Source organism: Oncorhynchus nerka, linkage group LG22, assembly GCF_034236695.1.
Source record: "Oncorhynchus nerka isolate Pitt River linkage group LG22, Oner_Uvic_2.0, whole genome shotgun sequence".
Taxonomy (NCBI): domain Eukaryota; kingdom Metazoa; phylum Chordata; class Actinopteri; order Salmoniformes; family Salmonidae; genus Oncorhynchus; species Oncorhynchus nerka.
Window position 1 is genome coordinate 94,111,134 of NC_088417.1, and position 16,683 is coordinate 94,127,816.

The 16,683-nt window shown below is 47.3% G+C and overlaps 1 protein-coding gene across 1 annotated transcript in view; it reads right to left on the reverse strand.

Moving 5' to 3' along the window:
- ctif (CBP80/20-dependent translation initiation factor) overlaps positions 1–16,683 on the reverse strand; it is a 224,797-nt gene that overhangs the window by 105,132 nt on the left and 102,982 nt on the right. The window contains 1 exon segment of the mRNA XM_065007588.1: positions 8,840–8,916. Within this exon segment, the coding sequence (XP_064863660.1) occupies positions 8,840–8,916 (77 nt within the window).

Genomic DNA, 16,683 nt, shown 5'->3' on the forward strand with positions numbered 1-16,683 from the left:
CTTCCCCTACTAATTCTCTCTCTCTCTACCTCTTCCCTACTACTCTCTCTATCTCTTCCTCTACTACTACTCTCTCTCTCTACCTCTTCCCCTACTACTACTCTCTCTCTACCTCTTCCCCTACTACTCTCTCTCTCTACCTCTTCCCCTACTACTCTCTCTCTCTACCTCTTCCCCTACTACTACTCTCTCTCTACCTCTTCCCCTACTACTCTCTCTCTCTACCTCTTCTCCTACTACTACTCTCTCTCTCTCTACCTCTTCCCCTACTACTCTCTCTCTCTACCTCTTCCCCTACTACTACTACTCTCTCTCTCTACCTCTTCCCCTACTACTACTCTCTCTCTCTACCTCTTCCCCTACTACTACACTCTCTTTCTACCTCTTCCCCTACTACTACTCTCCCTCTTCCTACATCTTCCCTACTACTACTCTCTCTTTTCTACATCTTCCCTACTACTACTACTCTCTCTCTACATCTTCCCCTACTACTACTACTCTCTCTCTACCTCTTCCCCTACTATCTCTCTCTCTCTTTCTATCTCTTCCCCTACTACTACTCTCTCTCTCTATCTCTTCCCCTACTACTCTCTCTCTCTTTCTACCTCTTCCTTACTACTACTCTCTCTCTCTACCTCTTCCCCTACTACTCTCTCTCTACCTCTTCCCCTACTACTACTCTCTCTCTCTCTACCTCTTCCCCTACTACTACTCCTCTCTCTCTACCTCTTCCCCTACTACTACTCTCTCTCTCTACCTCTTCCCCTACTACTACTCTCTCTCTCTACCTCTTCCCCTACTACTCTCTCTCTCTACCTCTTCCCCTACTACTACTCTCTCTCTCTACCTCTTCCCCTACTACTACTCTCTCTCTCTACCTCTTCCCTACTACTACTCTCTCTCTCTACCTCTTCCCCTACTACTACTCTCTCTCTCTACCTCTTCCCCTACTACTACTCTCTCTACCTCTCCCCCTACTACTACTCTCTCTCTCTACCTCTTCCCCTACTACTACTCTCTCTACCTCTTCCCCTACTACTCTCTCTCTCTACCTCTTCCCCTACTACTCTCTCTCTCTACCTCTTCCCCTACTACTCTCTCTCTCTACCTCTTCCCCTACTACTACTCTCTCTCTACCTCTTCCCCTACTACTCTCTCTCTCTACCTCTTCCCCTACTACTACTCTCTCTCTACCTCTTCCCCTACTACTACTCTCTCTCTCTACCTCTTCCCCTACTACTACTCTCTCTCTCTACCTCTTCCCCTACTACTACTCTCTCTCTCTACCTCTTCCCCTACTACTACTCTCTCTCTCTACCTCTTCCTCTACTACTACTCTCTCTCTCTACCTCTTCCTCTACTACTCTCTCTCTCTACCTCTTCCTCTACTACTACTCTCTCTCTACCTCTTCCTCTACTACTCTCTCTCTCTACCTCTTCCCCTATTACTACTCTCTCTCTACCTCTTCCCCTACTAATTCCTCTCTCTCTCTACCTCTTCCCCTACTACTCTCTCTATCTCTTCCTCTACTACTACTCTCTCTCTCTACCTCTTCCACTACTACTACTCTCTCTCTACCTCTTCCCCTACTACTCTCTCTCTCTACCTCTTCCCCTACTACTCTCTCTCTCTACCTCTTCCCCTACTACTACTCTCTCTCTACCTCTTCCCCTACTACTCTCTCTCTACCTCTTCTCCTACTACTACTACTCTCTCTCTCTCTACCTCTTCCCCTACTACTCTCTCTCTACCTCTTCCCCTACTACTACTACTCTCTCTCTCTACCTCTTCCCTACTACTACTCTTTCTCTCTACCTCTTCCCCTACTACTACTCTCTCTCTCTACCTCTTCCCTACTACTACTCTCTCTCTCTACCTCTTCCCCTACTACTACTCTCTCTCTACCTCTTCCCCTACTACTACTCTCTCTCTACCTCTTCCCCTACTACTACTCTCTCTCTACCTCTTCCCCTATTACTACTCTCTCTCTCTACCTCTTCCCCTACTACTACTCTCTCTCTACCTCTTCCCCTACTACTCTCTCTCTCTACCTCTTCCCCCTACTACTCTCTCTCTAGCTCTTCCCCTACTACTACTCTCTCTCTACCTCTTCCCCTACTACTCTCTCTCTACCTCTTCCCCTCTTCCCTCTACCTCTTCCCCTACTACTACTCTCTCTACCTCTTCCCCTACTACTACTCTCTCTCTCTACCTCTTCCCTACTACTACTCTCTCTCTCTACCTCTTCCTCTACTACTACTCTCTCTCTCTACCTCTTCCTCTACTACTCTCTCTCTCTACCTCTTCCTACTACTCTCTCTCTCTACCTCTTCCCCTACTACTACTCTCTCTCTCTACCTCTTCCCCTACTACTACTCTCTCTCTCTACCTCTTCCTCTACTACTACTCTCTCTCTCTACCTCTTCCTCTACTACTCTCTCTCTCTACCTCTTCCTCTACTACTACTCTCTCTCTACCTCTTCCTCTACTACTCTCTCTCTCTACCTCTTCCCCTATTACTACTCTCTCTCTACCTCTTCCCCTACTAATTCCTCTCTCTCTCTACCTCTTCCCTACTACTCTCTATCTCTTCCTCTACTACTACTCTCTCTCTCTACCTCTTCCACTACTACTACTCTCTCTACCTCTTCCCCAACTACTCTCTCTCTCTACCTCTTCCCCTACTACTACTCTCTCTACCTCTTCCCCTACTACTCTCTCTCTCTACCTCTTCTCCTACTACTACTCTCTCTCTCTCTCTACCTCTTCCCCTACTACTCTCTCTCTCTACCTCTTCCCCTACTACTACTACTCTCTCTCTACCTCTTCCCCTACTACTACTCTCTCTCTCTACCTCTTCCCTACTACTACTCTCTCTCTCTACCTCTTCCCCTACTACTACTCTCTCTCTCTACCTCTTCCCCTACTACTACTCTCTCTCTACCTCTTCCCTACTACTACTCTCTCTCTACCTCTTCCCCTACTACTACTCTCTCTCTACCTCTTCCCCTATTACTACTCTCTCTCTCTACCTCTTCCCCTACTACTACTCTCTCTCTTACCTCTTCCCCTACTACTCTCTCTCTCTACCTCTTCCCCTACTACTCTCTCTCTAGCTCTTCCCCTACTACTACTCTCTCTCTACCTCTTCCCCTACTACTCTCTCTCTCTACCTCTTCCCCTACTACTCTCTCTACCTCTTCCCCTACTACTACTCTCTCTCTCTACCTCTTCCCCTACTACTACTCTCTCTCTCTACCTCTTCCTCTACTACTACTCTCTCTCTCTACCTCTTCCTCTACTACTCTCTCTCTCTACCTCTTCCTCTACTACTCTCTCTCTCTACCTCTTCCCCTATTACTACTCTCTCTCTACCTCTTCCCCTACTACTACTCTCTCTCTCTACCTCTTCCCTACTACTACTCTCTCTCTCTACCTCTTCCCCTACTACTACTCTCTCTCTCTACCTCTTCCTCTACTACTACTACTCTCTCTCTACCTCTTCTACTCTCTCTCTCTACCTCTTCCCCTATTACTACTCTCTCTCTACCTCTTCCCCTACTAATTCCTCTCTCTCTCTACCTCTTCCCCTACTACTCTCTCTATCTCTTCCTCTACTACTACTCTCTCTCTACCTCTTCCCCTACTACTACTCTCTCTCTCTACCTCTTCCCTACTACTACTCTCTCTCTACCTCTTCCCCTACTACTACTCTCTCTCTACCTCTTCCCCTACTACTACTCTCTCTCTACCTCTTCCCCTACTACTCTCTCTCTCTACCTTTTCCCCTACTACTCTCTCTCTCTCTACCTCTTCCCTACTACTACTCTCTCTCTACCTCTTCCCCCTACTACTCTCTCTCTCTACCTCTTCCCCTACTACTCTCCCTCTCTACCTCTTCCCCTACTACTACTCTCTCTCTACCTCTTCCCTACTACTCTCTCTCTCTACCTCTTCCCTACTACTCTCTCTCTCTCTACCTCTTCCCCTACTACTACTATACTCTATCTACCTCTTCCCCTACTACTACTCTCTCTCTACCTCTTCCCCTACTACTACTCTCTCTCTCTACCTCTTCCCCTACTACTACTCTCTCTCTCTACCTCTTCCTCTACTACTCTCTCTCTCTACCTCTTCCTCTACTACTCTCTCTCTACCTCTTCCTCTACTACTACTCTCTCTCTACCTCTTCCTCTACTACTCTCTCTATACCTCTTCCCCTATTACTACTCTCTCTCTACCTCTTCCCCTACTAATTCCTCTCTCTCTCTACCTCTTCCCCTACTACTCTCTCTATCTCTTCCTCTACTACTACTCTCTCTCTACCTCTTCCCCTACTACTACTCTCTCTCTCTACCTCTTCCCCTACTACTACTCTCTCTCTACCTCTTCCCCTACTACTACTCTCTCTCTACCTCTTCCCTACTACTACTCTCTCTCTACCTCTTCCCCTACTACTACTCTCTCTCTACCTCTTCCCCTACTACTCTCTCTCTCTACCTTTTCCCCTACTACTCTATCTCTACCTCTTCCCCTACTACTACTCTCTCTCCTCTTCCCTTACTACTCTCTCTCTCTCTACTTCCCCTACTACTCTCTCTCTCTACCTCTTCCCCTACTACTACTCTCTCTCTACCTCTTCCCCTACTACTACTCTCTCTCTCTACCTCTTCCCCTACTACTACTCTCTCTCTCTACCTCTTCCCCTACTACTACTCTCTCTCTCTACCTCTTCCTCTACTACTCTCTCTCTCTACCTCTTCCTCTACTACTCTCTCTCTACCTCTTCCTCTACTACTCTCTCTCTACCTCTTCCTCTACTACTCTCTCTCTCTACCTCTTCCCTATTACTACTCTCTCTCTACCTCTTCCCCTACTAATTCCTCTCTCTCTCTACCTCTTCCCCTACTACTCTCTCTATCTCTTCCTCTACTACTACTCTCTCTCTCTACCTCTTCCCCTACTACTACTCTCTCTCTACCTCTTCCCCTACTACTCTCTCTCTCTACCTCTTCCCCTACTACTCTCTCTCTCTACCTCTTCCCCTACTACTACTCTCTCTCTCTACCTCTTCCCTACTACTACTCTCTCTCTCTACCTCTTCCCCTACTACTCTCTCTCTACCTCTTCCCCTACTACTCTCTCTCTCTACCTCTTCCCCCTACTACTACTCTCTCTCTCTCTCTCTCTCTACCTCTTCCCTACTACTACTCTCTCTACCTCTTCCCCTACTACTACTCTCTCTCTCTACCTCTTCCCCTACTACTACTCTCTCTCTCTCTACCTCTTCCCCTATTACTACTCTCTCTCTACCTCTTCCCCTACTAATTCCTCTCTCTCTCTACCTCTTCCCCTACTACTCTCTCTATCTCTTCCTCTACTACTACTCTCTCTCTACCTCTTCCCCTACTACTACTCTCTCTCTACCTCTTCCCCTACTACTACTCTCTCTCTACCTCTTCCCCTACTACTACTCTCTCTCTACCTCTTCCCCTACTACTCTCTCTCTCTACCTCTTCCCCTACTACTCTCTCTCTCTCTCTACCTCTTCCCTACTACTCTCTCTATCTACCTCTTCCCCTACTCTCTCTCTCTACCTCTTCTACTACTCTCTCTCTACCTCTTCCCCTACTCTCTCTCTCTACCTCTTCCCCTACTACTACTCTCTCTCTACCTCTTCCCCTACTACTACTCTCTCTCTCTATCTCTTCCCCTACTACTACTCTCTCTCTCTCTACCTCTTCCCCTACTACTACTCTCTCTCTCTACCTCTTCCTCTCCTACTACTCTCTCTCTCTACCTCTTCCTCTACTACTCTCTCTACCTCTTCCTCTACTACTACTCTCTCTCTACCTCTTCCTCTACTACTCTCTCTCTCTACCTCTTCCCCTATTACTACTCTCTCTCTACCTCTTCCCCTACTAATTCCTCTCTCTCTCTACCTCTTCCCCTACTACTCTCTCTACCTCTTCCTCTACTACTCTCTCTCTACCTCTTCCCCTACTACTACTCTCTCTCTACCTCTTCCCCTACTACTACTCTCTCTCTACCTCTTCCCCTACTACTACTCTCTCTCTACCTCTTCCCCTACTACTCTCTCTCTACCTCTTCCCCTACTACTCTCTCTCTCTACCTCTTCCCCTACTACTACTACTCTCTCTCTCTCTCTCTACCTCTTCCCCTACTACTCTCTCTCTCTACCTCTTCCCCTACTACTCTCTCTCTCTACCTCTTCTACTACTCTCTCTCTACCTCTTCCCCTACTACTCTCTCTCTCTACCTCTTCCCCTACTACTACTCTCTCTCTACCTCTTCCCCTACTACTACTCTCTCTCTCTCTATCTCTTCCCCTACTACTCTCTCTCTCTCTACCTCTTCCCCTACTACTACTCTCTCTCTCTACCTCTTCCTCTACTACTCTCTACCTCTTCCTCTACTACTACTCTCTCTCTACCTCTTCCCCTACTACTACTCTCTCTCTCTATCTCTTCCCCTACTACTCTCTCTCTCTACCTCTTCCCCTACTACTCTCTCTCTCTACCTCTTCCCCTACTACTACTCTCTCTCTCTATCTCTTCCCCTACTACTACTCTCTCTCTCTCTACCTCTTCCTCTCCTACTACTCTCTCTCTCTACCTCTTCCTCTACTACTCTCTACCTCTTCCTCTACTACTACTCTCTCTCTACCTCTTCCTCTACTACTCTCTCTCTCTACCTCTTCCCCTATTACTACTCTCTCTCTACCTCTTCCCCTACTAATTCCTCTCTCTCTCTACCTCTTCCCCTACTACTCTCTCTACCTCTTCCTCTACTACTACTCTCTCTCTACCTCTTCCCCTACTACTACTCCCTCTCTACCTCTTCCCCTACTACTACTCCCTCTCTCTCTCTCTCTACCTCTTCCTCTACTACTACTCTCTCTACCTCTTCCCCTACTACTACTCTCTCGCTCTCTACCTCTTCCCCTACTACTACTCTCTCTACCTCTTCCCCTACTAGTTCCTCTCTCTCTCTCTACCTCTTCCCCTACTACTCTCTCTCTCTACCTCTTCCCTACTACTACTCTCTCTCTACCTCTTCCCCTACTACTACTCTCTCTCTCTCTCTCTCTCTCTCTCTACCTCTTCCTCTACTACTACTCTCTCTCTCTACCTCTTCCCCTACTACTACTACTACTACTCTCTCTCTCTACCTCTTCCTCTACTACTACTCTCTCTCTACCTCTTCCCCTACTACTACTCTCTCTCTCTCTCTCTCTCTACCTCTTCCCCTACTACTACTCTCTCTCTCTACCTCTTCCCCTACTACTACTCTCTCTCTCTACCTCTTCCCCTACTAGTCTAAGTAGTTTTTTTACATTGGATGTGTCTCAATCCACCACATCCCTGATGTCTCTGCATCTGTGCTGAACGGTGACAGAGTCAGAGCGGTGTTCGTCAGACCATGAGGCATCCGGAAAAATCGGTAATTCTCACAAAAAATGGTCTGTAGCGTCCGAACAGTTCGGCCAACAAATGATTATGACCCGTGTTTTGTTAAAAAGGTGGTGGAAAACTCTCTCAGGCACCGCTCCAGAATCTCCCATAACAATTGAGTTGAGATCTGTGCACACACACACACGCACTTTAAACCCCCTGTGCTCCATTGAGACCCCTCTTTCAAAGGCATTAACCCCTCTTCTTCTAGTCACGGAAGACAAGGTAATGGGCGACTGGGTGTTGTTATTCATGACCCTAAACCTCATGTAAGTTGGGCTGCAGGATTGACGCGCCTCACGGTTGACTAATTGTGGTTCTTTGTATAAAAAATACATTATATATATATATTTTTTAAAACATTTTAAAAACACACGTGGCATTAAGTTGTTTTGGGAAACTGGTACTGTCAAGTTTCATTATTAAAAATAACCTAACAGATGAAATGATGAAAGATACCTACTTTATAAACTACCTAGTTCACAGGTTGACCGCAAGTATTTGTCAAAATAGTACTAATATTCACTTTTATTCTAAATGGATTTGGAAAATAATACCGAGGGTATTTGGAGAAGGCACATACGGTATGCCGTACAACCCAGAGCCATAGAACTGCAGTATTATCATCAGTCAATCTTTAAAAAGTCAATCGTAGCCATCATGTTCAGCGACAACTACCTCATACGACCATGCAGTAGTACAAGACAAACCACAGGCAACATTACAATCTAACCACAGCTATTTAACCCACAACAACAACAACACACAATCACTGTTTCAAATCAATTACCTAACGCAGTTTAAAAAAGGGGAAGAAAGGATAGAAATAGAAGAGAAGAAAGAGTCAGTAAAATCTCTCTCTCTGTGGCTCAACTTTCCTCTTTTCACAGTCAGACACCCAAATATTTTCTTTCTCTGTTGTTTCTTAGCAACAGGGGAGAACTTTCCACTGACGTCATGCAGAGACATTTTAAGCAGATTAAACTGCGATTAAACTCATTTAATTGAGTGAAGGAACGTTGAACGCTGCAGTGAGAGAGAGAACTCAGAGAGGCTCATGTCAACAGTCACGTGTGATTGGAGATGACAGCATTTCAATCCAAAATTGCACCCTATTCCCTATATAGTGCAATACTAAAAACCTTTGAGACACAAGACATCTAGACTCAGACACACAGACCAGAAGATTTTTCTGTCTATGTGTAAGAGAGTCTGGGACCAGGAGATTTCCTGCTTTTACATTGCTTTGGCTGGAGAGAAGAGTTAAGGGTTCTGGGCTGACAGTGTTTCATCAGCGCTGCAACAACGCTCCTGGAGAGGAGTGTGTGTGTGTGTGTGTGTGTGTGTGTGTGTGTGTGCTTACCGTCGGTCGTTCCTCCTGCGTCGGAAGAGCGTTTTGGTGTGTGCGATCTCTGCTTCATTAGGCAGGGGCAGGAAACCCTGTAGACAGAGAGAGAACTAGGAAACGTATCTAAAGCAAGTCACAGTACACCAACAGAGTGTGCAGTCTACAGCCACAACTTCATCCATTAAACAGTGGTACAGTATGGTTGTTGTGAGTCAGGACTGGTCCGTCTGTCTGGTGTTGCCTTGGTTACAGATGCTGAACTACAAGTGTGAGGAGGAGGAAGGCCGAGGAAGGGTGTGTGTGTGTGTAAAAGTGTTGATAAGGTGTGTGCATAGCGTGTGTGTACGTCTGAGTAATATGTGGATAAAATTGTAATATATAATATTTTTGTATGTGGTAGGTTGGTTGCCTGGCAACCCATTTACATTGCTCCGGCCAACTGACGTTTCTTCTCCACAATGAATCTGGATTTGCTTTTTGTCCCAGAAACCAATGGGTTGGGCCAGAGCCGGCCTATATGAAATTCAACTCTGATTGGTTAGATTTGATAGAGATGATCCAATCGCTGATAAAAACGTTTTATTTTTAAATTTTTTACAGTGTCCTCATTTTAAAGTCACACAAAATACTTATACTGTAGGATGGCCGTTTCAGACTAAATGTATGTAGCGATCGATGGAGCACCGGAATTCAATTCAAGGTGAGTCGTCAGGCAAGGTGAGTCGTCAGGCAAGGTGAGTCGTCAGGCAAGGTGAGTCGTCAGGCAAGGTGAGTCGTCAGGCAAGGTGAGTTGGCATTTTGGGTGTGAATGAGTGTGTGTAGAATGTGAGTTTAAACACCTGCAGTGTGACTGTGTGTGTGTGTGTGACGGAGAAGTCCATCATTGGCCGCGGGCAGCGTTTGGCACACTGACACACACACACATTCGTGCTCTGTTATCAGCTACGTTAACGATGTGGGTCGACAGTTAACTTCTCGTAGTACAGACATTGCACACTCTGTTCTTACTCCATATCAGTACGGGTGGGATTGTGTCAATGTGTTATATTGGTATATTGTATCATGAGAAACGTGTTGTATTGTATATAATTCAGTATGTTTAGCTGAGTGGAAAATGTAGGCTTTGACGAAGGGAATTGCTTAATGAATTAGTGCTGGGTATGTTCTGAGGGTCTTCCCCTACAAAAGGAGCCTGTCTCTCAGTTCAAGGAGGGAACCATATTGTATGGAGCTGGTGATGGGGCAACGTTGTTTATTAGCTGGCCCCATAATGGTTACTTTGGATGGCAGTACTGTTGTTTTTCTTCTGGATTCACTCTGTAAATAAAACACCCTGGGGTTCACTCTGTAAATAAACACCCTGGGATTCACTCTGTAAATAAACATCCTGGGATTCACTCTGTAAATAAACACCCTGGGGTTCACTCTGTAAATAAACACCCTGGGGTTCACTCTGTAAATAAACACCCTGGGATTCACTCTGTAAATAAACATCCTGGGATTCACTCTGTAAATAAACACCCTGGGGTTCACTCTGTAAATAAACACCCTGGGATTCACTCTGTAAATAAACACCCTGGGGTTCACTCTGTAAATAAACACCCTGGGGTTCACTCTGGAAATAAACACCCTGGGATTCACTCTGGAAATAAACACCCTGGGATTCACTCTGGAAATAAACACCCTGGGATTCACTCTGGAAATAAACACCCTGGGATTCACTCTGGAAATAAACACCCTGGGATTCACTCTGAAATAAACACCCTGGGATTCACTCTGAAATAAACACCCTGGGATTCACTCTGGAAATAAACACCCTGGGATTCACTCTGGAAATAAACACCCTGGGATTCACTCTGGAAATAAACACCCTGGGATTCACTCTGGAAATAAACACCCTGGGATTCACTCTGGAAATAAACACCCTGGGATTCACTCTGTAAATAAACACCCTGGGATTCACTCTGGAAATAAACACCCTGGGATTCACTCTGGAAATAAACACCCTGGGATTCACTCTGTAAATAAACACCCTGGGATTCACTCTGGAAATAAACACCCTTGCACAGAAGTATTTTTATTTGATAGAGGTTAGGTTTTTCAGTTTAGCCTTCTGGTCTACTCTACGTGACTGTGTGTGACCACAGGCTCTCTCTGCAGTGTTAATGTGTGTGACTACAGGCTGTCTCTGTAGTGTGACCACAGGCTCTCTCTGTAGTGTGACTACAGGCTCTCTCTGTAGTGTGACTACAGGCTCTCTCTGTAGTGTGACCACAGGCTCTCTCTGTAGTGTGACTACAGGCTCTCTCTGCAGTGTGACCACAGGCTCTCTCTGCAGTGTGACCACAGGCTCTCTCTGCAGTGGGAACACAGGCTCTCTCTGCAGTGTGACTACAGGCTCTCTCTGCAGTGTGACCACAGGCTCTCTCTGCAGTGGGACCACAGGCTCTCTCTGCAGTGTGAACACAGGCTCTCTCTGCAGTGGGACTACAGGCTCTCTCTGCAGTGTGAACACAGGCTCTCTCTGTAGTGTGAACACAGGCTCTCTCTGTAGTGTGAACACAGGCTCTCTCTGCAGTGTGACCACAGGCTCTCTCTGCAGTGGGAACACAGGCTCTCTCTGTAGTGTGACTACAGGCTCTCTCTGCAGTGTGACCACAGGCTCTCTCTGCAGTGTGACCACAGGCTCTCTCTGCAGTGTGACCACAGGCTCTCTCTGTAGTGTGAACACAGGCTCTCTCTGCAGTGTGACCACAGGCTCTCTCTGTAGTGTGAACACAGGCTCTCTCTGCAGTGTGACCACAGGCTCTCTCTGTAGTGTGAACACAGGCTCTCTCTGCAGTGTGACCACAGGCTCTCTCTGCAGTGCGACTACAGGCTCTCTCTGCAGTGTGAACACAGGCTCTCTCTGTAGTGTGACCACAGGCTCTCTCTGCAGTGTGACCACAGGCTCTCTCTGCAGTGGGAACACAGGCTCTCTCTGTAGTGTGACTACAGGCTCTCTCTGCAGTGTGACCACAGGCTCTCTCTGCAGTGTGACCACAGGCTCTCTCTGCAGTGCGACTACAGGCTCTCTCTGCAGTGTGAACACAGGCTCTCTCTGCAGTGTGAACACAGGCTCTCTCTGCAGTGTGACCACAGGCTCTCTCTGCAGTGTGACCACAGGCTCTCTCTGCAGTGTGACCACAGGCTCTCTCTGTAGTGTGACTACAGGCTCTCTCTGCAGTGGGAACACAGGCTCTCTCTGCAGTGTGACCACAGGCTCTCTCTGCAGTGTGAACACAGGCTCTCTCTGCAGTGTGAACACAGGCTCTCTTTACAGTGCGACTACAGGCTCTCTCTGCAGTGCGACCACAGGCTCTCTCTGCAGTGTGACCACAGGCTCTCTCTGCAGTGTTACTGTGTGTGACCACAGGCTCTCTCTGCAGTGCGACTACAGGCTCTCTCTGCAGTGTGAACACAGGCTCTCTTTACAGTGCGACTACAGGCTCTCTCTGTAGTGTGACCACAGGCTCTCTCTGCAGTGTGAACACAGGCTCTCTTTACAGTGCGACTACAGGCTCTCTCTGTAGTGTGACCACAGGCTCTCTCTGCAGTGTGAACACAGGCTCTCTCTGCAGTGCGACCACAGGCTCTCTCTGCAGTGTGACCACAGGCTCTCTCTGCAGTGCGACTACAGGCTCTCTCTGCAGTGTGACCACAGGCTCTCTCTGCAGTGCGACTACAGGCTCTCTTTGCAGTGTGAACACAGGCTCTCTTTACAGTGCGACTATAGGCTCTCTCTGCAGTGCGACCACAGGCTCTCTCTGCAGTGTGACCACAGGCTCTCTCTGCAGTGGGAACACAGGCTCTCTCTGCAGTGTGAACACAGGCTCTCTTTACAGTGCGACTACAGGCTCTCTCTGCAGTTCGACTACAGGCTCTCTCTGCAGTGTGAACACAGGCTCTCTTTACAGTGCGACTACAGGCTCTCTCTGCAGTGTGACCACAGGCTCTCTCTGCAGTGTGACCACAGGCTCTCTCTGCAGTGTGACCACAGGCTCTCTCTGCAGTGTGAACACAGGCTCTCTCTGCAGTGGGAACACAGGCTCTCTCTGCAGTGTGAACACAGGCTCTCTTTACAGTGCGACTACAGGCTCTCTCTGCAGTTCGACTACAGGCTCTCTCTGCAGTGTGAACACAGGCTCTCTTTACAGTGCGACTACAGGCTCTCTCTGCAGTGTGACCACAGGCTCTCTCTGCAGTGTGACCACAGGCTCTCTCTGCAGTGTGACCACAGGCTCTCTCTGCAGTGTGAACACAGGCTCTCTCTGCAGTGGGAACACAGGCTCTCTCTGCAGTGGGAACACAGGCTCTCTCTGCAGTGTGAACACAGGCTCTCTTTACAGTGCGACTACAGGCTCTCTCTGCAGTGTGAACACAGGCTCTCTCTGCAGTGCGACTACAGGCTCTCTCTGCAGTGTGAACACAGGCTCTCTTTACAGTGCGACTACAGGCTCTCTCTGCAGTGTGACCACAGGCTCTCTCTGCAGTGTGACCACAGGCTCTCTCTGCAGTGTGACCACAGGCTCTCTCTGCAGTGTGAACACAGGCTCTCTCTGCAGTGGGAACACAGGCTCTCTCTGCAGTGGGAACACAGGCTCTCTCTGCAGTGTGAACACAGGCTCTCTCTGCAGTGTGAACACAGGCTCTCTTTACAGTGCGACTACAGGCTCTCTCTGCAGTGGGAACACAGGCTCTCTCTGCAGTGGGAACACAGGCTCTCTCTGCAGTGTGAACACAGGCTCTCTCTGCAGTGTGAACACAGGCTCTCTCTGCAGTGTGAACACAGGCTCTCTCTGCAGCGTGAACACAGGCTCTCTCTGCAGCGTGTCTGTTATCTTCCCATCAGCAGCGTCTGCACAGGAAAAACTGGAAACCCCAACTCTGGGGCAGGCAGACGCCCTCCCTACAGACGCCCTCCCTACTGACTAGAGGTCGACCGATTAATCGGAATGGCCGATTAATAATTTTTTTACACCTTTATTTCATCTTTATTTAACGAGGCAAGTCAGTTAATTTAGAACACATTCTTATTTTCAATGACGGCCTAGGAACGGTGGGTTAACTGCCTTGTTCAGGGGCAGAACGACAGATTTTCACCTTGTCAGCTCGGGGGATCCAATCTTGCAACCTTACAGTTAACTAGTCCGACGCAATAACGACCTGCCTGGCTCTCGTTGCACTCCACAAGTAAGCCAAGGTAAGTTGCTAGCTAGCATTAAACTTATCTTGTAAAAAACAATCAATCATAATCACTAGTTATAACTACACATGGTTGATGATTTTACTAGATATTATCTAGCGTGTCCTGCGTTGCATATAATCTGACTGAGCATACAAGTATCTAAGTATCTGACTGAGCGATGGTAGGCAGAAGCAGGCGCGTAAACATTCATTCAAACAGCACTTTCGTGCGTTTTGCCAGCAGCTCTTCGTTGTGCGTCAAGCATTGCACTGTTTATGACTTCAAGCCTATCAACTCCCGAGATGAGGCTGGTGTAACCAAAGTGAAATGGCTAGCTAGTTAGCGCGCACTAATAGCGTTTCAAACGTCACTCGCTCTGAGCCTTCTAGTAGTTGTTCCCCTTGCTCTGCATGTGTAACACTGCTTCGATGGTGGCTGTTGTGTTGTTGGTTCGAGCCCAGGGAGGAGCGAGGAGAGGAACGGAAGTTATACTGTTACACTGGCAATACTAAAGTGCCTATAAGAACATCCAATTGGCAAAGGTTAATGAAATACAAATGGTATAGAGGGAAATAGTCCTATAATTACTATAATAACTACAACCTAAAACTTCTTACCTGGGAATATTGAAGACTCATGTTAAAAGGAACCACCAGCTTTCATATGTTCTCATGTTCTGAGCAAGGAACTTAAACGTTAGCTTTCTTACATAGCACATATTGCACTTTTACTTTCTTCTCCAACACTTTGTTTTTGCATTATTTAAACCAAATTGAACATGTTTCATTATTTACTTTATATCAAGTTAAAATAAGTGTTCATTCAGTATTGTTGTAATTGTCATTATTACAAATAAATTACTTTTTATTTTATTTAAATTGGCCAATTAATCGATATCTGCTTTTTTGGTCCTCCAATAATCGGTATCGGTGCTGAAAAATCATAAATCAGTCGACCTCTACTACAGACACTTTAATCCCCCACTCTGCTGGGGCAGGCAGACGCCCTCAGTCCCACACTTTAATCGCACTTCAGTCATCAGAAATCAGGCGTGCCGCAGCGCCAGAGGAGCCAGCCAGGGTCGAGCAGAACCACGTCAGATGTTTTCCATCACTGTGTTCTTTCAGATTCCCCCTGCATCACGTTGACTGACAGCTCCAGTCACCAATGTGAGAGAGAGAGCGAGGGAGAAGAGCCATATAAACACACCCAATACTCGTAGGCTTTACAGTCACACAAGTGTGATGCTGATGCTTGTCACCAGTAACACAATTCAATACACAACATGTAATATTGAGTTTCATCCCGTTGGCCCTCAGAACAGCCTCAACTCATTGGGACATGGATGCTTGAGTCGAAAGCGTTCCACGGGGATACTGTCCCCATGTTGACTCCAAGTTGGCTGGATGTCCTGTGGGTGGTGGGAGCTTGCTTAAGACACGGGAAACTGTTTTGAGTGTGAAAAACCCAGCAGCAATGCATTTCTTGACCCAAACCTTTGCGCCTGGCACCTACTACCATACCCTGTGGAAAGGAACTTAAATATTTGGGTCTTGCCCATTTAGCCTCTGAATGGTACAGATACACAATCCATGTCTCAACCCGTCTCAACCCCTTCATCTACACAAATCCTATTACTGTTTGCTTTAGAGTGACAGATGAGGGTTTGCACTTTTCAGATGATTAGTTTCATTGCTCAATCAAGCACAGCTAAAGGGTTTGAAATTACTTCAATTCGTATTTGAACCCAGGTCTGTTCAGTTCAGATCCATTCAGAAAGAAGTGAAACTTTCCAGAGGGTCTGGGCTCGGAGGTCTGGAAAGTTCCATTTCTTTCTGAATGACCTGGATCTGAATTGAACAGACTTGGGTTCCTTCCCTCCCAGAGTCCCCTGGGCCAGCATAGAGAGAGAGTTGGACAGAGCAAGACAGAAAGAGATAGAGCGCGAGAGAGAGTGTGTGTTGGACAGAGAAAGACAGAAAGAGAGAGCGAGAGAGAGAGAGAGTTGGACAAAGCAAGACAGAAAGAGAAAGAGCGAGAGAGAGAGAGAGTTGGACAGAGCAAGACAGAAAGAGACAGAGCGCGAGAGAGAGAGTTGGACAGAGCAAGACAGAAAGAGACAGAGCGCGAGAGAGAGAGAGTTGGACAGAGCAAGACAGAAAGAGACAGAGCGCGAGAGAGAGAGAGTTGGACAGAGCAAGACAGAAAGAGAGAGCGAGAGGGAGAGTTGGACAGAGCAAGACAGAAAGAGACAGAGCACGAGAGAGAGAGAGAGTTGGACAGAGCAAGACAGAAAGAGACAGAGCAGGAGAGAGAGAGAGAGTTGGACAGAGCAAGACAGAAAGAGAGAGCGAGAGGGAGAGTTGGACAGAGCAAGACAGAAAGAGAGAGCAAGAGAGAGAGAGAGAGAGAGAGAGAGTTGGACAGAGCAAGACAGAAAGAGAGAGCGCGAGAGAGAGAGTTGGACAGAGCAAGACCGAAAGAGACAGAGCAAGACAGAAAGAGACAGAGCGAGAGAGAGAGTTGGACAGAGCAAGACAGAAAGAGACAGAGCGCGAGAGAGAGAGTTGGACAGAGCAAGACAGAAAGAGACAGAGCGAGTTGGACAGAGCAAGACAGAAAGAGAGAGCGA